At 35.1% G+C, this 25420-nt stretch overlaps 1 protein-coding gene across 2 annotated transcripts in view; it reads left to right on the forward strand.

Annotated features, from left to right (window-relative positions):
• Positions 1 to 975: 975 nt before the first annotated feature.
• The window catches only part of GLRA3 (glycine receptor alpha 3), a 58923-nt gene continuing 34478 nt past the window's right edge, over positions 976 to 25420 (forward strand). Inside the window, exons 1-3 of one of the 2 annotated variants that reach the window (XM_053940854.1) lie at positions 976 to 1060; positions 5516 to 5583; positions 23721 to 23944. In XM_053940854.1, coding sequence (XP_053796829.1) covers positions 976 to 1060; positions 5516 to 5583; positions 23721 to 23944 — 377 coding nt within the window. The remainder of the gene's footprint in view (positions 1061 to 5515; positions 5584 to 23720; positions 23945 to 25420) is intronic. The other variant, XM_053940855.1, reaches the window with a different exon arrangement.

Raw genomic sequence — 25420 nt, forward strand, 5'->3', positions numbered from 1 at the left:
GTATTGCTCAAATTTATGTATTTTCTGATTGTTTTATTTTTCCAGTGTGTTAGACAGCACTCAAGTAAGAGTTGTTCCACAAAACAAAGCCTTTTCCTTTGGGCCCCATGGCTGATCACAGTGCCACTACTCTTCTCTCTTAGCATGTGCAGAACACACTTCAGAATGTCAGTGGGACTTTTGCATGCATATGAAGAGGAAGCTATATTGACAAATGACAAATGAGATGTCATTTGTCATGTGGCCCTGAGAAGAAAAGTTTGTCCTAAAATAGTTTCTTCAGTAAGTCAGTAGGGTTTTGTTTGGGTTTTCTTGGTTTTTTTTTACTCACTGTAGCAGTTCTGTTCTTTTGTTTTAACAGAAAATGAAACTCTAAGACAATGTTAAATACCACCTGCCAAGAGAATGATCTGTTTTATTATGGTTACCTATCAACATAAAACAAAAATTGGTGATAGTAGTACTATTCTAATCAAGTCCTTAGTACCTTTTTTTTCTGATCCAGGCTTCTATCACTGCACACATAGTTAAAATAGATCAATCTCAGAATAGACTCCGAAATATGACATTCCACACTCACAGCTACTTCTGTAGATGACATTATTTAACTCTGTGATAATGATATTGATTACTGCTGACTGAAAGTGTTATTAATCACTTCAGAAGTTCTGAAGAAGTAACCTATACTTGTGCAGCATAGCAGAATAAAATTTATATATTAAATGACAGATATAGAAAGAATTTACTGTTTCAATTTCTTGACTACTACTATTTTTGAAATTAACTTGAAAGACTGTCTTAGCTTTCCTGTTTTCCTGTTCCTACAAAAATGAACTATGATTGACTAAATAAAATCAAAGTTTTGCTAACAAAGCTTCTAACAAATTTTTGTTTGTTTGTTTGTTTGTTTGTTTGTTTTTCTTTGCTGTTAGCTTGGTAGCCACAAAGGAAACAGACAGTGCAAGATCTCGTAGCATGCCAATGTCACCATCCGATTTCCTGGATAAGCTAATGGGTAGAATGTCAGGCTATGATGCGAGGATCAGACCAAATTTCAAAGGTAATTTCACATCTAAACTTTCAGGTTTTCAGTATGTCAGTATTACTGCTCACAAAAATATAATTTCTGAAACAAATATGAAAACTAAGAAGTACATTCACTGAAAAATAAAAAAGAAAGGTGCCTTCTTTTGCCTTTCTTTTGTATGTGTGGCAGTTCTTTTCAGTATCAATACAGTCTACACCCGCCACTTTCACAGCTGCCCAATTGCAGGCCTTTAGTAAATATACCTTATCCTTCAATTTTACTTATCTAACATGGTTTGTTAATTTCTTTCCTTTCCTGAAATGCTTACTGATGGATTCAGATTCCCATCTTGGATTGCCATAGCATGAAACACTACGGAAAGCAAGCTCTGTGAAAGATTGGCCAAATCTTCATATCTGTCTGGTTCTAAAGAGTATGTTAATGACATTGACCATCAAACCCAAGACAGCTTATCTTAGTTACCAATTCTACCACCAACTTATATTCCTCACACCTGGGCCCCATTTGTACCTTGAAATGCCAAAAGGACCATCTTTCCTCTTGTTCTTTTCCCTGTTCCCAGTTCTCCATTGAACTGCAAGTTCTCAATATCTCAATACATGGAATTTTGTCTTGGCATGTGCCTTCTGTGCACTTATCACAAAGGAGATTCAATTAAAACAAAGCAGATTCAAAGGCTGAAACAGTTTGTAAATGGAATGACTACATCTCCTGAGGGTCTTAGCATATTATCCAGACTCATGCACATTAGAGTATTTAATGAAGGATTACACAAACCATATTTTAATATGAAAATGCAAAGTATCATGCAGACAAAGGGCATCCATTCTAACGTTCATAGTCTGGGAAGTTTAGGTAAATTTGACTATTCTTTTTTTTTGAAAAAACGGATGTTCCAATGTTATAGTGGAACCATATTTAACTCTATAACTGAATTTTAAACAAGGTATCAGTCTTTAAATTACCCAGAATATAAATACTCTTTTGAAAGAATAAACCTATTGTGATTAAAAATTATATTATTCTTACTGTGCCTTAGTTGCTTTCTCCCATGCCTAACATCTTGAGTCCAAGAGATTCTTTTAGCTCTAACATTTCACTATAAGGCTTTACTCCATGTTTACTACAAAAATTTTCCTTCAAACTGGCAGTGCTTTCTCCTCTAAGTCATCTGTCACTGCCTTTCCATCTTAATTCTTATTCAGCAAGAAATGTTATAATTTTTTGACATCTCCAAGTTCCAGAAACTTAAGTGGTTTTGACTCTAAAGCCACTGCTATGTGCTGGTTTTACCAGAATTTGCCCAGTCTGATTCATAAGGACCATATAAGAGATTTGTCAGATTACTTCCTCATCAGCAAACCATAAACAGTCAGTTGTATATATAAACTTGATACCCAGGATTTACTGCAGCTGGAAATGCTTTGCTCTTTTTAAGTTAGTGGTGCTGATGTTTCTCAGGAAATTATAAACGTGCACTGGAATTTCAAACACATCTCTATATAATTTGGGGATTGAATGTTATAGTTTGTCATGGACAGCATCCAATCACAATCTTCTGATGGGGCAACAGTGAAGAATAGGCAGATGGTTTAGAGATTAAGAAATCAAATGCAGTACTTCTTGAAAGTATAATTCAAAGCATTTAGAGCCTTGTTTTGTAACTATTGAAACTTAAAGAGACAAAACCTAATTTGACATTGTCCCTTTTCAAAAAGTGCACATTCTAAATCTTCTGGACAGCTATGCAGTTTGAACAGATCTGCCCAGAATGATTCAGACCTACCACTAAGAATAAGTATCTCCTTAAGTGACTTTGCCACTTTTTGGTTAGTTTCGTTACTCCTATAACAAGTGCTGGGGCTTATGCCTTTTTGAGGTTTTAAATTGATGACAGTTTTAAAGAAAGAGAATAAGCACTAGTAAGATAACTCATACATTAATTTTAAATTATTTTTTGTTCCAGTAAAATTCCTATGCATACAAGACTTTTAATTACCAATTTTATTCATAATTAATCTTGGTGAAGGAAACAAAATTATACATTTTGTCTATGTTCTCTGCTTTTGGATATGGAATACTGGATATGAGTTCTTGTTCAAAAAATATAATAGAGAAGACATGGTGTTTATTCAGCTATGGAATACATAATGAAATTGAGAATCATTGTAAAAGCTTTGTTCCTGTTGCAATTTTTTTTTTTTAAAGTTACATCAAACCTATAGTAAAGTGCTTCTTTGCACAAAATTGATACAGGTGACAGCTGACTCACAGTGAATTGTATTTCCACAATTCTGCAAAGATTTTTATAATGTCTGGATTCATATCAGCTCAGCTAGTCAGTTTGTTCCTGTTCACTTGGTCTGAAATGTCTTCTACAGTTTTCATACAAAATTCCAGCAGAATGGCTCTAGTGTTTGACACAGCCAGAAATTGGAGGCAAGTGCTGCTACAAAGACTTCATTTGGTTTTTCTGCTCTGACCTTCTTCACTTCCATGGATACTTTTATACCTTAATCATCTTCTTTCAGCTTTCAGATCTTGGCAGGATTCTATTTTTAATGCCTTGTAGATAGCGATCATTGTTAGCTTTTCTGTCTCTAATGAGTTTTGGCTCTATTTCTTTTCTGCCTCTCTTTAATCTATGTTCAACTTGCCTGAATTCCTGTGTTGGAATGACTTCCAGCTTTTACAGCTTCTCATTCGTGATTCTTTTTGACCATATTCTGGGAAGTTCATTTTCACTTTCTGCACAGGGTCTTTGAGTTAACTCTAAAGCATTTGGAGGCTACTTTTAGCTTCTACTTTTCTGCCCCTTTTAACTAGCTATTAACTACTTTATTGTAATTTGAAATTAGGCATCAGCACTGTAGTGATTTAGAGCTTTTACTTAATAAAAGCAGCTATGTTGATAAAGCAAACATATTTTAAAGTATAGTACTATTTTAAACAAGACAGGATCACATCAAATTTGAAAGGATGGCAGGTACTACAACATGGAAGTGTTTGAAAGAAAAGCTGCCTTTCAAACAAATGACTAATACGGGCAAAAAGTATAGTTTTCTCCCTGACAGGTTTTAGTGACTGTCTTCCTTCATGGTCCCTGCTTTCCCTTTTTCTCTTGATACTTTTCAGGAGTTGAGCATTTAAAGCTTTTACTGAATTCTCAGAAGTACTGGATATACTCAACAACTGTAAATAATTAACTGCATACCAAGGTGACTGCAAGTCTCCTTACCTGAGAATTCTGCTCCATAGGTGTAGTCTTGTGTATTGCAAAGACTGAAGTATGTGTAGAAGTGTTTTGTTAGAACTGTTGTACAGGACTTCAAGACAATTTTTGCTGTTAGGAAAGAAAGCTGGATGTTCCAAGTTCTGTTCTATTGGCAGAATTTAGTGAACATTCTGATTCTTCAAGTATTTAATGTGAAATTGATTGGTCATGTTAGATTTTGCTAGTTGCAATCCACCAGTAGTGGCAGAGGAGCTTCTTTCTTCAGTGATACTAAAAAAGAGATATTACATAAAGGTTTATAAGCCAAGTCTTCATATTCCAGATACAGATCTCTCATTGTTAGACTGCTTACAATTACAAAAAGAACCTACGTTTTCCAATGCTGAAGTGGTTTATTGATATAAGAATACTGAGTTGTAGGAAGGTAACAAAAAATACTGGAGATGGAAAAACCTTTTTTTTTATTGGACATGGACTGAAATTGATAAGGAATAATGGAAAAATTAGCATGTTTTTCCACAATGACATTTTTAAAGTGACTTCTGGAAAATAATTTAAACTCTTTTCCACGAAGAGGCAATTCCTTGTTCAGTTATCATAATGACTGCTCTGCCACTATTGATTCTTCAAAATGCAAGATAAGACAAAACAACAGTTGACTGAGGACCCATGGTAACAAAGAATTCAGTCATAAGTGGACTCAAACATTTTGTGAATTTAAAAGAAATGGGAATAGAATCTAAATTACTTCCCTGTAAGCAGTAGAGATAAGAGCAGCAATAATGCATTTCATTTCCCAGTGATGACAGATAACATTGAAGGTAGAAGCTGCCTTGAGTGAAGAAAGTCACTTTTCCCCCTAATTACTGTGAGAAGTGACATGCATTCTCACTGAGATACACATAAAATATTTTTACTATATATTTCAAAGGGGATGTTGGTTTTTTTCTTTTTTTTTTTTGTATAGAAGCATGTGCAGGTTTATACTGAACTTTGTTTCTGTGGGTCTTTTTAATTACTAAACCTGGTCAGATAAGTAGTGTACCTTTGAGAAAAATCAAAAGAAAATTATTAGAAACTATTCAATTTAATTTTGCATTAAATTAGTTGTGAATGTAGCATTATTTCTTCCAAAGTCAGTAAATATTGTTTATAATGGTTTATATTGAATAATCAATCAATAAGCAATAATTCTCGAACAGGGATTGGTGGGGTTTTTTTCTCTTTTGCAGGTCCTCCAGTTAATGTCACATGCAACATATTTATAAATAGCTTTGGATCCATTGCGGAGACAACCATGGTAAGATATTTTAACTCAGTCAACGTTTGAAGTTCAAGTGAAATATGTTCCATGAGCTCTATAGCTAGCTAGGGCTTCTCTTCACCTGGAACTCAGCAAAGAAGGAAATCCACTTCTGAGAATGGAAAATGAGAATTCCTAATTTGGCAATTGATTTTTTTTTCCTAACAAAAATTTCTTCATTATGCCATCACACACAAGTAAAGTAAAGCCAAGGCTAGAAGGTTTTTTTTAACATCATTTCTATCTAAGTTTTATTTGACAGTTGCAATGAAATAATTATTAGATAGATATTAGTTTCAATAATGTTCCACCTTCCTAATCTCAAAAGTGCTAATTCATTAAGCAACTTTGTTAATAATATTTTTGAATTTCATCATCTACAGTGCATATGGAGTTGTAAACTTTATTTTAAAAGTTCTTCTTCCATTGAGTTATTGCACTGAAATAATAGAAATTACTGAAACTATGAACCGGTATATAAAATTTAGAATAAAAAGAAGTTGGTTGTGTGCTTTTATACATACACTTAAATTTTTTGTACTAAAGAAAGACAGATGATACAGTACAAAAAGGTGAGATTTTAACAAAATAAAAATAAGAGGTCAGAGTGTAAAGGTAGCACAACTAGATATTGAACTGTGAATTGATGAGAACCCCAGGATAATCTCACTAAAAGGTGAGACACATGCTAGTAACTTGGAATACAGATATAATCACTAAAATTTACTGTGGGGAGATATTGGCATTCCTTCTCTCTACAAGTGCTTCACAATTGTTTGAAGAAAGTTAAAAATGTCTCTTTGAAAACAGTTACATAGTAATTTTGGGGCAGAGCGGGTTAAAATACAGAGAGATGACAGAACAACTGTGAGAGTTTGTAAGATCCAGATATATAAAATACTCTGAAATCCCAACAATTTCAGAAGTCAGGATATGTACTTGGAATGACAGAGCTGAATTGATAGAGCAAAAAAAAAAACCTAACCCAAACAAACAAAAACCTACAAAAAAACATTAATATAACCAAGTTAGGAAAACAAAAATTCATATAGTCAAATATTTATGCCCCCTATCTCTAAGTGGTATTAACAACTGCCTGTTCTTTACCTATCTTGGAACGTAGTAGTAGATGTTACTGAGAGAGGTAGATGATTTTTTTTTTTTTCAGATAGAAAATTACTTTAATTTGAATTTAGGGGCCTTTCCAGATTGCAAATCCCAAACAGATTGACAGGGCATCTAGAGAGGTTTATTCAGGTTCAATCAGAGGATTAAGCAATACCCACATGATTAGAATAGCGTTCCACAGCTACTTCCTAATGTCTGGATGAGTGAATCTGGTCCAAAAGAGGAGACAGACCACAAGGTCAGTAAAGTTCAAAGACCTAGCCACTTGATTGTTATATAAAGGAGATATACAAAACTGGAGTTGTTAACACACAAAAATTGTCCTGAGTTTGGGAAGAGAATGACCAAGTTCACATCTCAATTGGATTTTCTCTCCAAAACCAGAGAATTATAAACATTTCCTTCCAGTACAAGTTAGTTAAGTTAGTACAAAATTTCTATTTAATAATCAGACTAAATTCGGCTTTGTGTTACCTTGAAAGCAAATTGAAACAGTCAAGGTAGACAATAACCTGGTCTGTAACAAATAGTTCTAGGTAATGTAATATGTTACAGAAAATACCAAACCTGGTCAGAACTACAAGGTTTTTAATTCTCTAATTTTCATGCATTGAAAAACTGGACATTTAAGCACAATCTTGACCTTCATGATGCTTGTGTTCTGTTAATAATCTATTCACTGACATAGCTCAAAACAAACTTCTACTTATTGTTAGCTGCTGATGACCTCTCAGAGACTCAAGTCTTTCTTTGCAGACAAATGCTTTTGTTTAGATAGGACTTTCAATTGTGTGGTTTATTAGCTTTTCTCCCTAATACTGATGGTGAACTTCTAAAACACATGAAAATCTTTCTACCTTTAAATGACAACGAAAACAGTCTTGCATAATTTCACAAACTGGATTTTTAACCATAGTTAATTCATTCCAGTTCAGTATGTCTTCAATTTTCACTATTTTATCATTTGAATTTACTGTATTCCTTAAAATTCAGGTACCTATGTCTTAACTCCTTAGAACAAATTTTGAGACTCAAAAAGGACTTTTAAATTCTTGATAAATACCTCTTTTTCCAAACTGCAAACAGAACAGGTTAAGTAAGCAACAAGTGCAAAATAAAAACTGGCCACTGATACCTTGTACTTAAAACTACCAGCTGATAATGGGATATGGGTAAAGTTGCAAACCAGCTTTAAAGGAGTCCCAATGCATTCAGCCCTGCCCTTCGCTGTCGCCTCAATTGCTCCCGGGTCTCTGCCCGGGCTTCTTCCCAAAGTCTCTTGCTGATGACCAAAATCTTTGAGCTCCCTCTGCTGCCTCGGCTGTGCATAACAGAATAAACAGGCAGAAAAACAAGGGGTTAAAAAAGCCCGCGTCGCTTGCAAAGTAGCTCGGTGCCAACTTAACATCATTGGGCTGAGTAGCTCTCAGTAAGGACGAGGAGTGTGGCAGTGTGCAATGGGAAGGGCAGTGTTTGTCTCTCGGGCAAGCACATTCTCTTTAACTCATCTACACCTGCTCTAACAGCTCAGGAGAGGCAGACAAAAGGAAAAAGTAGAATAATTGGACTTGCAGCTGGTCAAGTCTGTAAACTGTTTTTTTTCTTTTTTCTTTTCTTTTCTTTTCTTTTCTTTTCTTTTCTTTTCTTTTCTTTTCTTTTCTTTCTTTTCTTTTCTTTTCTTTTCTTTTCTTTTCTTTTCTTTTCTTTTCTTTTCTTTTCTTTTCTTTTCTTTTCTTTTTTCTTTTCTTTTCTTTTCTTCTTTTCTTTTTATTTCATTTTCTCTCTCTCTTTTTCCCTCCCTTCCTTCCTTCCTTCCTTCCTTCCTTCCTTCCTTCCTTCCTTCCTTCCTTCCTTCCTTCCTTCCTTCCTTCCTTCCTTCCTTCCTTCCTTCCTTCCTTCCTTCCTTCCTTCCTTCCTTCCTTCCTTCCTTCCTTCCTTCCTTCCTTCCTTCCTTCCTTCCTTCCTTCCTTCCTTCCTTCCTTCCTTCCCTTCCTTCCTTCCTTCCTTCCTTCCTTCCTTCCTTCCTTCTTTCCTTCCATTTCATTATACATAACATATCTAATTATATAATTATATATTATATTTAATTATATATTATAATTTATTTTCAATTAACATAATGTATTTAATACAAATTAACATGTGAAGTTTTTCATTTGAGATAAATAGTAAAAACCTTAGCACACATACCATTAAAAATCTGACAAATAGGTTGGATTGCTTGGTCACATAAATTAAATATATATTGGCAATATGGGAACCATATCCTACAGGAAAGCAAATACTTTTCTTACTGATGCAGTAGAAATTGAAATTTCAGCTTTTATCACAATACCCTGAAAAGTTCCTTAGAGAGTTTTTGTAGCTTAAGCTGCACTCAGCTTGTATTCACACTGTATCTCCTAAAGCTAAAAGATTTTGTGATTATTAAGAGCAGTGTCATATATATGGTTGACAATTACCAAAAAATAAGAGAAGAGATTATTCAGTCTCACACGGTCAGAATAATATCAGTGCCAACATTTTTAGCTGCAAATGTTCAGAGACAGAATACTCAATACCCAAAACAATTAGTCTATTGGGTACATAGTAGGCCATACCAAAATATCTCCTTTTATTCTAGGAAATGTGACTGATAAACTTGCTCAAGGTTTTCTGAGTTTTAAAGGTCAGGTACAACACTGACCTTAATGCAGATTTAGAGCAATTTTTACTCAGCGTGTGTTAATACGCTTAGCATAATGCATGTGCTCAAAATGCATTGAAGGGGATATTCACAGAGAGATGTGATGGCAAAAAACAACAGTGCAGACAATTAATGCTGAATTAATTAATTTAATTTTAATATAACACTCTTAATTAATCTCAATTAACAATTGAAAATCATATGTCTTTTATTTGGCCTTACCGTGTTTTTGCTCAGGGCTATTTCTTGATTCAGTCTGAAAATAATTTAATGTTGATAGGAAGCACATTATAGATCTTTCTGTACTCCCCCCACTAATGAGATTATCTTGCATTTACAAATAAAATGTGCTTTTAAACTATATCAACCCATTTTTAAGCCACCATAATTACTGTCCTTTCATGAGCCACAGCTCTTTAATTGCTTTAGCTTCATTTTTCTTCAATAAGCATTTCTGATTTTCTTCTATTGTACCTGTTCTAGGTTGTCTTTCAGTAGATTGCTTGGAAGAAGTGTTCCCTTGTACACATTACAAACCTCAGTGCTAAAGAGTTTCATCAAGCATTTTTCCTCAAATGAATCATTTAGGCTGATGTCTCAAATACAAGGAAATAGATGCCTTTCTTTACTGAAAATACACTGAAAAATCTGTCCAGTATAAATAGCAATGTGTTAATACTGAAGTGTGAGGAAGAAACACCTATGCTTTGTGTCTCAGATGAGTGAAAGTGAGGCCTCTGAATAATGGCCACTTTACAGTTTCAGAATCTAAAGAAAAAAAGTCCCTGTCTGACAATCAACTTCCTTCTATCAAGGCACAGAAAAAATGATGGTTCTTATGCAAGTTTGGATATCAGATTATATAACATCCTTTATTTTTCATACACTGGCCTCTGCCGCCCTGATCCTTGGTTACAGAGTCAGGAGTAGACAGAGGTTTTACAAATTCTAGTGGGTCTACAGCTGCCCAGTTTGTTACACGTCAGGAGTAATCCAGGGAAATCCTGTTGCTGAACCTGCATTCTAAGCAGAGGGATCATATCACCCTCGTGAGATAAAGGATCTATTCCATATTATAAGGAAACTCTATAGGATGCAGCCAAAGTTTACTTGGAAAAACACGTCAGTACATATACAAGATACAAATTAGCAAAAAAATAGCCTTTTTTTTTTTTTTTTTCCAAATTTAAAAAGGAATTCTTATACCCATTGGTTTTCCAAGCAGAAATGGAAAGCATTTTTATGTACACTTTTGCTCTGGAACTTTTAAGTTTGGGTTAAATTTTTAGATGGGAATCTTGGAATTCCCTGGAAATTGTGGTGGAAGATATAATGTAAAACACTGGCTGCCTTTACAACAGCGTAATGAAGTGGAGAGGGACAAGAAAATACAAGGCAAAGGTAGCACAGCCATGTTCCAAATGTCTCACCAAGTTGCAAGGTGTGACATGGCATTGCATTGCAACAGCAGATCAAGGGTGGTGTTTTGTATTGCACATCACTAACAGGTGATGAGGACGTGTTTTCAGAGGTGCTGGTTAAGAATGAGTTCAATTTAAAGCTGTGCATAGAAACATGAGAGGCAAGTATTTGATTTGCTGATATATCCAGAAAATCTCTTTATACTACTACCAAATGCATACAGTATCTTCTGACTTCCTGGTCCTGGAAGTTTCAAATCAAGTATACAACTATCTATATCAACTTCAGGTACAAACAAATTCTGAAAACAAAACCCATTAGTCAGAGATTGTTTCGTAGGTCTAGGGAAATGATCGCAGAAGTAGCCTTGCTGCTTGTGTGCTGGGTGAGATGTTTTTTAATTATTGTTCACATTAATGGAAACCTAGCTTCAAATATTTTTATCTCATTTGAAGAAAAGGCTGAATCCAGACCTACAGTTGCCTTACTACTCTAAGCTAGAATTGTTCTGGTTTATCTAAAATAGATAAATATTTACCAGTTACAGGTGTTATAATCAGCTCATCCAGACATACAAATGTAACCTTCTTTCTGGTGCATTTTAACAAGCATTCTTAAAGAATTTGCAAAACACTTTATAATACAGAAAGTTGAACAGCTCAGTTTATAGACACAAAACTTTCTACTTCCCCACAGAAGACCTGAAGTGACCTCCTACATCATCAGCTCAAGCCCTTGCTACTGCATACAGTGCTGCTTTAAATACTACTCATCACGTGTTCTAATGCTTCCTAAAACCCAAATGGTTTCTTTACAAACTTATCAAAGTTCTTCCAGAATCTTTATGTTCTCATTCTGAGGGAGACTTAGCCTTTAGTTAGATTTTTATATCCTTTGTTTACCTAAAGTGATCTAATCTTCTAGCAAAGATTAGATCAGTTCACACCTCTTATTTCCTCTTATCTGTATTTGTTGGCATTGATTCCTCTTCCTCTGATTGCCCTTTTTCACTTGAAGGGAAAACCATTACTTGTACAGCACTGCATTATGAAATCATGTGGCTTTACTCCCATCCCTTCCAGTATCTTCTTACTTACATTATTATATTAGTCTTTTCAATCTGTTTGAAGGCTGTCATCAGGTAGGCTGTTCCTAAAAATCTACATCCTGGTATAGCAATTGCAGCAGATTATCCAGAAAAAAACTGCGAAAATATCTAATTTGCAAGCTGAGTTCTACTCAGTCACTATTGTAGGAAAACTTAGTATCTGTGAAAATAAGATTGTGGCATCACTATATAGCTCTGTTCCCATCATATGAGGTGTGCTCTTTATGAAGTTTCTTATTTTGTTGCAATCATGAAAGATGAACACCCTTGGGTTTATGATTATGCAACACTCGTGATGATTCCTAAAATTATAATGCAGATATCAGTGTAAAAACATTATAAAAATAGTTAAATCAAAGGATTAGGTCAAAGTAATAGTTTTAAAAATATCTTTAGTGTAGCTGCTTCATGATATGTATTTAAGCAATGGAAATTAATCTCATCATGATATATGTGGATTTTGTCCTTAACTCCTGTTAACACTAATAGGAGTTGAGTCCATTAATTCCCATCTATCACTGAGACTATAGCCTGTCTCCCTCAATTTTGCATGAACTTGAAATTTACTAACTCTGTTTACAGTAACAAAAGCTACAGTGGACTTTAGAATAATTGTTGAATGAACCTGAATTAAGAAAACAAAAGATTTTTGGATTGTCACCTTTGTTACTAATTTATATTCTTGAGTCCAGTAAATATGCCCTGAAAAAGTTCTCAGTACAAACATTCTACATGACCATGAAATTCTTGATTTGAATAAGTTTCACAACATTATTTTAGCATCAGTTAAAAACTCTGTTCTCCCACCATGTCTTCATTCTGTTCCGAATACTTGGTACTTCCTACACTATGGGTGTACATACGCTGGATGTGAATTTTTAATTACAGTAGCCAAAGTAATCACTCAACATGAAAGAGCTGTATGTTCAGACATCATACCCATAGTGCAAAAATATATTGCAAATTGTGTATTTAAAAAAAAGTTGAAACCATTTTATAATACTTTAAAATTAAACAGTAAAATTATACAATTCATCAAAAGTACTTGTAAGAATCTGGTTTTTACATACCAGATTCTTTTTTTTTCCACAGACAATACATAGAACGCTATCAATTATGGCCCTTAAAAGCTAGCAGAACAAGAAGCATTATGAGTCTGTGAATCAGGCATTAATTTTCTTTAAAAGTCAGTTGATCACAGCAAGGTATGGTATGGTATGCATTTTCTACTGACATGCCACTCCCTATGTCATTACTGCCATTATATCAGTAGTGTTAGACCTCTTCCTCCCCGCCCCCCAAATCCTTTTAGATCCTAATACCAATTTAAAAAATAAAAAAAACCTCATCATCTCTCAGATAGTTTGATTTCTTTTTGCACAAAATAACCCTTATGACTTCAGAATCTCAGATATACTAAGCAGGCCTTAGCAGCAGCAGCCACATCCTTCAGCACAGAAATTGGGTTCTGTCTTCTCTCTTTCCTAAGCACTTCCATTTGACCCCTTATCTAATTAACCATTTTACCCAGGAAGTGCTACTCTGCTGTTCAGATTCATCAGACAGGTGTCTCTAGACAGAGATCTACAGATTGACAGTTTCCTCCCTCTCCCCAAATTGCAGATAATCCCATCTCAAAGGCTTCTCTGCTCCTATGCCTCTAGTGCTCCAGCTTGCAGAGGCTTTGAAATTCTCAACAATTTCATCCAGAGCCAAAAAGCACTGCAAAGCCAACAAAAATCCCTTGTCATGATTTAACCTGCCAGCAAACGAGTACCACATATCCTCTCTCTTATTCCTCCACAAGTGGGATCAGGGAGAGAATTAATCGGAAGGGTAAAAGTCAGAGGACTCTTGGGCTCAGATAAAGACAGTTTAATAGGGCAAGCAAAAGCTGCGCACACAAGCAAAGCAAAACAAGGAATGAATTCACTGCTTCCCATGGGCAGACAGGTGTTCAGCCATTCCCAGGAAAGCAGGGCTCCATCACAGGTAACAGTTACTTGGCAAGACAAACATCATCACTCCAAATATACCCCTCCTCCTTCTTACCCCTCTACCCCTTTCTCCCTCCCAATATATACTGAGTATGATGCCATATGGTCAATTGGTATATTGCCTTGGTCAGTGGGTTTTAGCTGTGCCAGCTCTGTCTCTTCCCAATTTCCCGGACACCCCCAGTCTCTTCACAAGCATAGTAGTTAGAAAAGCAAAAAAAAAAAAAAAAGATTTGTCTCTGTTAAAGAGTTGCTCAGCAATAATAGAAGAACCTCTATATTATCAACCTTGTGCTCAGCACAAATCAAAACATAGCCCTGTAACAGCCACTGTGAAGTAAATTAACTTTACCTCAGTTCAAACAAGCTGCAGCCTTCTCCAGAGTTTGGAAAGATCCCAACTTGCAAGCCTCTAGGCTTAAAATTTAATTTTGCCTAGGAGCAAATTTAATCCCATACCTTTCTTTCCCATTAAAAAAAAGGGACAGCCACCTCCTCAAGGCATTTCTCACTGGAGACCAAGGCAGTGTAAATAGATGTTAACCTAAAACTTTATTACAACCATGAAGATATTGAAGGTGAATTAAAAACAAATGTATTGAATATACATAACTGAGAAAAAGTGGGTATTCATTATTTCTTATTCACCTGTTTTTGATGATAAAACAATAATCTTCAAAAGCACTCTTGGAGAATCTGAATTTATTCCCTTGCTTTAAAAAATAATCAGTCTTTACTTTGCCTGATCTTTCAGTCACTTGGTTTCTTTTTCAGTTAATGGATTTTCAAAAGGTAAATGTATAGGAACATATGCAAGGTAATTTATTGGCATAACAGGATTAGTTAAAGAAGATTTCTAGTCTGATTTCCATCTACAAACATTGTAAGCTACAATATGCCGGATCTCTCACAATCTTCTTTTTAGTTCCTCTATCTTCTTTTAAAAGATTTAAATTGAATGAGGGTTTAGCTACTTAACTCCTGGTAGGATTGAAGGGATAGAATACTGAAAATTTGATGTTTCTAGTCAGCCATTATTAAGTCTCTTGTTTGCAATATATTTTTCTTTACTTTTGTGAATGTGGCTGCTTTACAGTTTCAGAAAACTGACTATATTAAATACATAATTTGCATGTCTTGTTAATGTATATCATCTATGTATATAAAATGAATACTAAATACAAATATAACCACAGTTTTCATTCCATATATTGATATTTTATACTGGTTAATTATTTCATTAATTTTGGAGAGTTTTACTTCAATTCCTAAATATTTATACTAGACCTTACAAGGTAACAAGACTATTTCCCAGCTTACCAAAAGGTAGGGAAAATGTTTTAGATGTGTGCCTGTGACTACTGTTCTGGTATTACTATAGTATTACAAATTACAGTATCTGAGATCTTTTAAAATAAAGATTCACTTTTCCATAAATTACCTTTACTTCTACCCCTTTCATCATGGACCTAGTGGAAGGCCATAAAATTTACACTTCTTCTTCCTCCCTTACTACTCACCTAGATCTACATGTACTTGTTCACAAAGTTAGTTTCTTCATGAAAGGAAGAGGTTAGCAAATCGATACTGAATGGATTTTGTGTCTGTTGAATTTTTATTTAGCTTCCCAAGTGCATTTAGTGTGGCCTTAATAATCCCTAAGATTCCCTGAGTTATCTGGGAAGGTAGATATATCACAGGATTGCAGGACATGTGCATCTTTTTGAACCAGCAGCCAAAAGGCAAAATATCTTAGGGCTTTTCAAATGCCACTAGATGATGTCTTTGGGTAGACAAACAAATCATTCCCTTTCTTCTCAATACTAGTACAGTTCAAATACACATAAAATTTTATGTGTTGCCATGGTATCATTGTAAAACCACTAAATCAACATGATTTTCCTAAGTGACCTCTTGGTGCATTTCATGCATATCAATAAATTTAAGGTCAACTCATATCTGATCAAGTTTGTTTAAGTTAGAAATACATTCTGTCTCATAGCCCACTTAAGCAGGTGTTTAGACTGTAGGAGTTGCCAGGCCCTGCTTCTGGGTTTGACCTAGTTTAGCTATACCTTTTATTTTACCTTATTTACCCTATTCTAGACAATATCACACCTGTCTACCAACACAAGGAAGGCATCAGAGAAATTTAATATGGAAATAACAAAATTGTATTTGATCTAATTCAGTTATATTTTTCTGAGGAGATGAAACAGAGGGTGATTTCAAATACATGTTTTCAGTAAAGAATTATAAAATTAGCCCATTCAGTCACTCATTGAAACCAGTCATATTCAAAGGAGTAACAAAATATTCATTAATAACAAAATGGAATATATAGCACCAAAAATTCATGTGAACAAATGAAAAATCTCAGAAAAACTTAACTTTTCACTTAGCAAGAAGTACCTTCTGTTGTTACAGCAAAAACTTCTTCAGGGGCACATCATTTTCTTGCAGAAAAAAAACCCAGAATCTTTTGTCAAATGAGAACACGGCAAGGACCAAATGAAGACAGAGGCTTAGTGTATGTTGTTTGTTCATGTAATTGTCATGTCCTTTATCATCTAAGCCTTTATACTACTGCTTGAAAGTGCAAACATTTTAAAAGCCCCTGAGCTAAAGCTTAAAAAAGCAATTACACTGAACAAGTTTCAAAATGTGATTTTAGTGTAATGCATTAGGACTTGGGAACACACAGCTTCCATTAAATATGGGAGTAGTATATTCAATCTTTAATTAATAAATATTCTAGGACATGCAGTAGGAGCTATGACAAACATTATTATACAGTATGTCAGTACTATAATTAATCTTTTTAAGATTAAGCATCCAAGATATTAACTACCTTTGACTTCTGATGATTATATATGAGCACAGAAACTAAAATCTAGTATTGCTACTGGTAACAAACTCAACAAAATAAATCAGTGCTAAAATAAACTAAACCCATCCATTTGCAATGTTTTAGCCCTAAAAAGTATGGAAAGTAAGTAGATATTGTAGCACATTGTTGAATTCAACTGATTTTGAATGTTTTGTAAAAAAACAGGGGAGTAAGTAAGGCAAAAATGAAGGAGCTCTCTCAGAAACTACTGACTATATTCTTTTTTTAGCTGTGGGTTGAATGATAAAGTCTAATAGCTCTGTCTAATAAGCATCCTGTAAATGACCCAATACTTTCTCTAAGGCAAAGACAGAACTGTAGTTGTTGTAGTAGGTTCTCATCCTCCATCATTTATAGTGGTGGCAAATGAGGTATTACTTATCCCAGAAGAAAATAAAGCAAGAAGTGTTCATCTGTGCCAGCCAGAATGCTAACAGAAGCCATACCACTTCAGAATCCAAGGGTATGAAAGCAGGTGGCACACCTAGGGAGAGCACTAGGTGCAGAAGTGGTATGTAAATTTCTTTGCTGAACTCTAAATTTTTAGTTTGTAAGGAAGTCTGAGAGGTCTGACATTGCAGGTAGCAGTTTTGAAGTACTAGTTTTAGCCAGCTCTTTGCCAAGTGACTTCTAGTTCTATTGACTTCAATATGAATATCGATGGATAGCTATTGGAGTCAAACTCTGAAAGGAATTAGGTAAAATTGAAATAAAATTTTAACCAAACCATTCACAGGATTGAATGGGATAGATATCCCATTGGGATATCTACTAGTTCTGAAATGTATGAGAAGCAAACTAAACCAAACTAAAACCCCAAAAATTAACAAAAAAACTCCAAACCTCTAGAAATATCAAAAACATTAATACACACCTTAACATCTACTGCTCAGAGGAGATGGTCATTCAAATCCATTAACAGTCTTTTAGTCTGAAAAGCTCAAGTAATTTTTAAATCTTCCTGAGATCAGAGGCAAGTTAGTTCTCACCTAAACCTCCCATCAATCTGGGCTGTCCTACTTAATGGAGGGAGCAGGAGCACCCACAATTTTCGATATAGACTAGGATTAGAGCTTTTTTCCAGGAACTGAACAGGCCTTATTGCTCATCCTCAGCCTTCAAGGGCTGAAATCTAGACATCCTAATCACTTCAGGCAGGACCAGACAGGAAAGTTTTCCATGTGTTTGCATGTGGAACTGAATCCTTTTCCTTATACAGAAGAATCACAGGAAGATTAGAAACAAAAATTGCAAGAAGTCATTTTCCTAAGGCACATCCATGAAGACATTGGTGTCTGAGGGAGGAATCATGTGGTTCTAGAAAATTCACAAAGTTGCTTTGTACTAAAGAAGTGGTACAGTACTGCAGTTGCTCTTAGCCTTTCTATGGGTTCTGTAACTCCAGAGTCAGAACAACAAAGACATCCTTAGTTTTACCTACTGGCAAAATCAGTTCTGGAAAGAGAGATCCCACCTATGGAAATATCCAGCAACAGATCACCGAGAAGAATTCTCTGTGCCATAGACAAACTCTTTATCATAATTAACAGTGTATCTGCATTGCTTCTTGTAATGAATGCCCTACAGGTCTTCAGTACAGGAAAGCATGTTCTCTGGGATGTTTGGCATTAGTCAAATATTGGTACTCTGACACAGATTGAATGTGTCAATTAAAGCTAAATACTAAGCAATTGATTTAAATCACAGTTAATTTCTCTTTAGCTGCTATGGTAAATCTTTGACAGATTAATGAGTTACAGTTAATGGTGGAGCATGAAGCTTGTTGCAATTGGTTTTCACTCATTAATTGAAATGCCAAACAGCTTAGATATATGCACTATCCTTACTGCAGTTCAGCCCTGGAATCATACAATGTTAAGAGATTGGAATGGACCTTAAAGATCAGGAGCAGGGACATCCCCCACTAGACCAGATTGCTGAAAGCCTTTATCCAGCCTGTCCTTGCATGCTGCCAGGATTGCAACATCCAGAACCTCCCTGTTCCAGTGCCTTGCCATTCTCACAGTAAAAAATTTCTCCATTCAACCTTCTCTTCTCCAGGCTGAACAACTCCAACTTTCTCACCCTATCTTTGTAGCAGAGGTTTTCCTGTCCTCTTATTAACTTTGTGGCGCTCCTCTGGACTTGCTCAAACAGTTCCCTTCTTAAGCTGGGAACACAGGAACTTTAAACAGTACTCCAATAATAGTGCAAAGATGTAATATAAAATAAATAATCCCCTTTTTTACTATAATAAATAAGACCAATGAAAATATCACCAGCATCTGTTAGCATAAGATAATAGATGAACCATTTCAGAATTGAAAGTCTTAATTTATTGAAAGTTAAGGAAGGATATTCTTGTCTTTAGATTTAATTGTTTTCTCCCTCCCCTTTGATATACTTACAGAAAGCAACCAAGTAATAAATTAAATCATAAGTCCTTTGCATTATCAATTTAAAGAGATACAGCTTTTCATGTATACTTTCACAGAACTGACTGCCCTGTCCAAGCCTGTATCACCCTTCCCTGCACTTTCTTTTACATATCCTTTTGTACAGATAAGGATGCACCATCCTTAGTCATCTTAGTAATGATGGAACACCAACGATTAAGCATGAGGGAAATACAAGGCAATCCTTCAGAATACAAAAACTGTATTTGCATTTCTCAAATGTGAGTGAAAATTTCACAGTTCTTCTCCTACTTTGATTTTGCAATGGCATTGGTAACCTGCATGGAAAATGACTTGACAATTTGAGTGGTTAACTTGTCAAAGGCATATTGAAATTGTTAGCTGAAAAACGTTTGGTCCAGTCTGAAATTTTCAGCTATGTAAAGGAAAACTAGAAAATTCCATCAATTTGGACAAAGTAATTAATTACCTAATGTGCAGCCACAGTGCTTAAGAACAGTGAATAAATTTAAAATGGAAAGATGTTATTATTACAAAGTACTATTATGCCTCAGGTCATCCTGTCTAATTATACCAGTCAAGGCAGCAATAAAAAGTATGTTAAGTTGCATGTTTTTCAGACACCAAGACAGTTACTTTGGAATATCTCAGCAGTAAAAATTAAAACTATCAATGTGTTCTGCAACCTAGAAGCTTTTCTTGTAAGGTAGTGAAAATGAGCTTTCATTACAAGCGTCATAGTTACACATGAAGAAAAAATTTTCCACAAGAACAATATTTTTTATAGTGTCTTAAGTTTACTCTTAACAGTATTCTTCCAAAGTCTGTAAGATTTCCATGTTAAAATTTTACAGTGAGTTAAAACAAGTGAAGGAAGAATCATGTGACCACATTATGCAAAAGATAAGTCTAGATTTCACTTAGAAGTATATATTAGGTAAAAATATCATAATATTTGGCATGGCAACAGAGAGAGTTCTGTAATTTGTGCACGAAATTCTGAAGACTTGGTTCAAATAACACCATACAAAAATTATGAGAATGGGTGATATCCAGTGTTCAAATGAGGGGCATATTTTGGAATCTCTCAGATCTAGAAGGATTCCACATGAAGTGCATATGAAAAATGCATTAAAGAAATAGTGAGAATTAGGAAATTAGTTTCTTGAGGACTTGTGCAAAAATCTCCATAAAGCTACATTCTGTATGTTGTGGTAATACAGCTCTATCTGTACAAGTATAACGAAGTAGAAATAAAAATATCTTGTAAGTGTTTCAGATTTTACTGTGCTGGAAATTACTAATCAAAACGTTAGTACCGAGATCCATAGTGGCCTGAGCCTTGGCATGGACAGCAAAGACCAATTACCTGACCTCCAATTTTTATTTTATTGAGCTTTATGAAGCAGGTGACCAACATCCTGACCCTCTAAGAAGGTTCACCTTGTGCTAAGGTTTTGAAGTATGGTGAAACCAGTGCCGACCCATGTCTCTCTCGTTCTGTAGAACCAGGGTACAGAAGCTGTTCAGACAACGGCAGCCTTGAGGTTACAGATGAGGCTGTGGAAGTCACCACAACTGAAATAATGATTTCTCCCTCCCCTCAAGGAACTTTTCTGTCACAGTTATTTGAATTAGGAGGCATCCTTTCAGGCAAATAACACATGAGAATACAGAGCCTCTCACAGGATAACAAATCGATTCAGGCAGTTTGATTCTGGTGCCTGTGTTTGCATCAAACAACACTACTTGTTTAAAGCAATTAGGCCTTGTGCTCATAATGTGTATTTATAAACTGAGATGATGAATACTTGTCCTTCATAAAATAGCAGTCAGATATATCTCTTTCCTTTTGATAGATAAGGATTTTTTTTAAAGTGAATAATGAGTGCCAATTTAAGGCAGAGTTTTCAAGGGAGATAACAATGAAAAATATCTCCAGTTTCTTCAGTGAGTAAAGCTTAACCAGGACTTTTTTAATCTTAAAAGCTGGAAACTATTTAAACCAATAAACTTTACTCATACTGACATACAGAATAACTTAATATAATCCTGAAAGGATTCTATCATTTGTTATTCTCCATTTTCCTTTTTCATTTGGCCTTCCTGCTATGCATTTTTCTCCTGTTCTGTCTCACACATGTGAAAAGACCTTTACTCTATAACTAATCCTGTCCATAAACTCTTCATAGTCTACTGAGAAAAGTAAAGTAAATAGACATACCTCAGGTTATATAAGGTAAAATATAAAGCTTGGGTTGGGCTGAAATACAAAGTCCTGAGAGCTGCAGTGCTCCCACCCCAGTGCCCCAGGTTTGGAGCTGTTTCCTTCAGTGCAAGGATCACCTGTGCTGGGAAAGGCAGTTGGAGTTATCATTGCTCCCACATCCTTCTTCCTCCTGTCCTTTTGATTTTATACAGCAATCTGGAATGGAAACTGGTCCGACATGGTATTTGGGATGTCATGCGAAGAAATTAGGATATTTAAGGGGTTATTCCCTCTTGCTAGAAGGCACCAAAAATATAGTTCTGTGAGCACTGAGGCACAAGCTTGTCTAATTTTGTCTTACTTTGAAAATACACAGAAAATACAGGCTTGTTTCTACATCTGTAAAGTACAAATCGGGTTTTATCCCATCACGGTACTAATTATAAAATACACCAACATGTTCTCGTAAGATCTTTTTATGACTTTTGAGGCTGTCCCAACCCATGATGAAAAAAAAATATCTTTCAGTCCTTTCCTGAAAGAGGTTGGGGTGTATTTGTGTGTGTGTAACAAATTAATTAACAGCTTATTTCTTTAAATAAAGCAGTTGATTAACAATTCCAATGCATTTAATGTTGCATGCTTCCATTTGGTCAGAGAGCCTTTTTCCTCTGCTGGAAACAGTAATCTGAATTAATTTAATTTTTCAGGGGTAGTTTTCTACTTACTTTCTTTGTGCTAAAAATTTTTTAAGTTATGTGAACATAAAATTCTTTACTGGGACTTTCTCTACATGATTTGTAAGTATTGACAAGTATTGGCAGTACTTGGTAAGCATGTTTTTAGCATATTTGGCTACCCTTACTTACTCAGTCAAGTTGAGTAATTAAATTGACCAAAACAGCAGGATGCTGAAGATATGAAAAACTGTTTCTCATTAATAAATGCTGCATATTGAGGTTCCTGTTGTCCTTTATTATCTCTGTTGGCATGATTCTTCCCACTACATGGCTGCATGCTCCAAATTTCCTAAGAGAAATATCAATAAAATGCTGGATTTTTAACCAACAATTTCTACACCAACGGGGTTTTAACTAGTTATTCTAACCTATGAAAATGAGAATCCATAGTTTTTGGCTAAATTTTATTTCTCAGCCCTGTATACTTAATTTCCTATCCTAACTCAAAAAGTTTCCTTGTTAAAATTAATTTTCATAATCGTTTTCAACCATAAAAAAGTGATTTATTTTTACTTCTGCTATATTTAGAAGTGTCATGTAAGGTCTGACATCCAGTTGCCATTTTCTCCCTGCAGCTAACCTATCTTTTTCTCTATTTTATTTTGATCTTTTTCATTAATGCAGTTCAAATAATGAGGAAAATCTTATTATGACCAATAAAAGTATAGTTCCTATGCCCTTATGTTCAGTCTCAGTTCTAAACGCAATGTAATGAGAAGCTATTATTCACCTTCATGTAAAACCAAGTCTTTTCAGAGTGGTAAAGTTGTAAGAAATTGGAGCCATAAATACATTTCTGACAGAATGTATGTGCAGCTTCAAAATGACTTCCAGAAGTCTGAAGCACTCACTCATCTTTACTATAAAAGCCCTCTTGATTAAGACAGGACTTTCTGTAGAAATTCAGGTGACCGCACTTGTGGCTAATCTAATTTATCATAAAGACTTATAGTGTCTCTACCCTATTTGAAGAGAGGAGGAACATGTGCCCTCCTCAGACTGCTGTATGGCAAGTTATTGCTCACACAATGTTCAATAGGGAACTGAGGCACAGAAAGCTTATATGGTAGGTCTAAAACAAGTAAGGATTAGAGAGAGAGGAAAAAAAAAATTAATTTAACTTCCCTTACAGTGGGAGAGATTCTCACTGACAGAGAGAGAGGGAAGTAGGAATACCTCTGCCAGGGTTTGAGCAGAAAAAGGTGATACCATAAAACTCTTTTTATGCTTCTCATTTCAAATTCAAGACAAATTTGTGATAGAGCAGGTAGATAGATAGGGTAGAGTTATATGGAATTATATGAACTGTACATGGAGGTTGGATTTCCTTATCTTTGGATTTTTTTCGATTTCCCTGAAATGCATCTTTATTCTTATCCATTGTGTCCCCACTAATATAAATAGGTATCATTCTGGCATTCAGCTAAGTAATTCTTTTGTCATCCACAGATGGACGGGGGATTACATGGCTAAGAAATGAAATAAAAGCTAAATCCCTATGCTTAATAAAGCTTTGCTTGTTTTCTGTTTTATTCAGGATTACCGAGTGAACATTTTTCTCCGTCAGAATTGGAATGATCCACGCCTCGCATACAGTGAATATCCAGATGATTCTTTAGATTTAGATCCATCCATGCTGGATTCCATTTGGAAACCTGATTTATTCTTTGCTAATGAAAAAGGTGCCAACTTTCATGAAGTTACAACAGATAATAAGTTGTTGCGGATTTTCAAAAATGGAAATGTACTTTATTCCATCAGGTGAGTCTCTAATCTAATGGGCTTTTTTCAGATAGAAGCTCAAAAGTATAATTAGGATTTTCTAAAACATATATTCAGTTGCTAGTCATGCAGAACTATTATGTGTAAGTTTTGAATGCAGAATTTTGTCAACATTCATTGTTTATATTAAAATAGAAAAAGATCACTCATTAGGCATGCACATAGTAAAAGTAATAAGAAAAGTATCTTTCCCATTTTAAAGTACAGGTACTGAGCCTAGAGGAACTAGGATACTGCACAGAACAAACAATCCTGTAGTATTATAATCTGAGTTGGCCTATGTATGAGTTTCACAGTCTGTGGCCTCCAATGTCATGACAGTCCAACGTTACTTCTTTTCCCCCTTTCTGGATATTGCAGTTACACTTCAACCTGAAAACATGGCCTGTTTGAGGAAGTATGACATTTAAAGATTAGTCATTTACTCATCTCTGAAGATGGAGAGAAGACTGGAAAGTAAATTTTTGAAAAGGTTTTAAGCTGAAAGCAGTAATCATAAGTACTGACAAAATCTAATTGTCCCACTTTTCTTCCCACCACTTTCCTTTTAATACAAACATCAGTAGGCATTTTACCACTGTCTTCAAAAGCCCAATCTAATGAGAAACACATTAGATATAAGTATGTTAATGCTCCACTAGATTTGTTATTGAAGCAGTGACTCATTTGTGCAAAATGTTACTCTTTTCAAAATAAATATACTATTGTCCACTCAGTGTTTTGCTTTGCATGCTTTTATGACACTGAATTAATGTGTAATTAGACTCTTTGAAGAGACATTGGGAATCTGTAAAAACTTTGTATACTGGAGAGAAAGAAAACCTTATGACTTGCATGGATGTGTCAGTGGCAAGAATCTGCTTCCAGTGCCATTAGGCAGCACTTTTCCAAGCTTACACAAGGAGAAAGGATTGGGTTAAAATTCTTACGAGAATTTCATATCCAAAAGGAGGTTAGTCTGCCACTCTGGGAACATAATCAGTTTTCAGTGTCACAACATGTATTCTGTCACTTAAAACAGATTCAAAGCAGGTTAAAAGGATTCCTTCTATGGATTCAAGTAGAAATAGATCTAAATCAATTATCTGCAGACTGTCTGAGTCACCTCAAGATGCACTGGCTGTTGTTCCACTCTAATCAAATAACTCCCCACCTAGCCCAGCTCCTTCCAAATACACACAGCACATAGTATAGGCCCCACCATTCAGCTGAAACAAGTTGGATTGCAACTTCAATACAATTCAGACCAAGTTCATGGCCACATGAAATGGGGTGAAAAGCCCCAAGGGTGAGAAATATTATTATATTAAATTATAAAGGCAAAGATCAACTGTGCTGAAAGAATATACCAGATAGTTCCTCTTTTTCTTATGAAGCCAGAAAGTTTATTGCATTGAATCAATTCAGACAAGAAAATAATGGAAAGTAACAGTTCCTGATTCAAGGAGTACTTAA

This window comes from Vidua chalybeata, chromosome 4, assembly GCF_026979565.1.
Source record: "Vidua chalybeata isolate OUT-0048 chromosome 4, bVidCha1 merged haplotype, whole genome shotgun sequence".
NCBI lineage: Eukaryota > Metazoa > Chordata > Aves > Passeriformes > Viduidae > Vidua > Vidua chalybeata.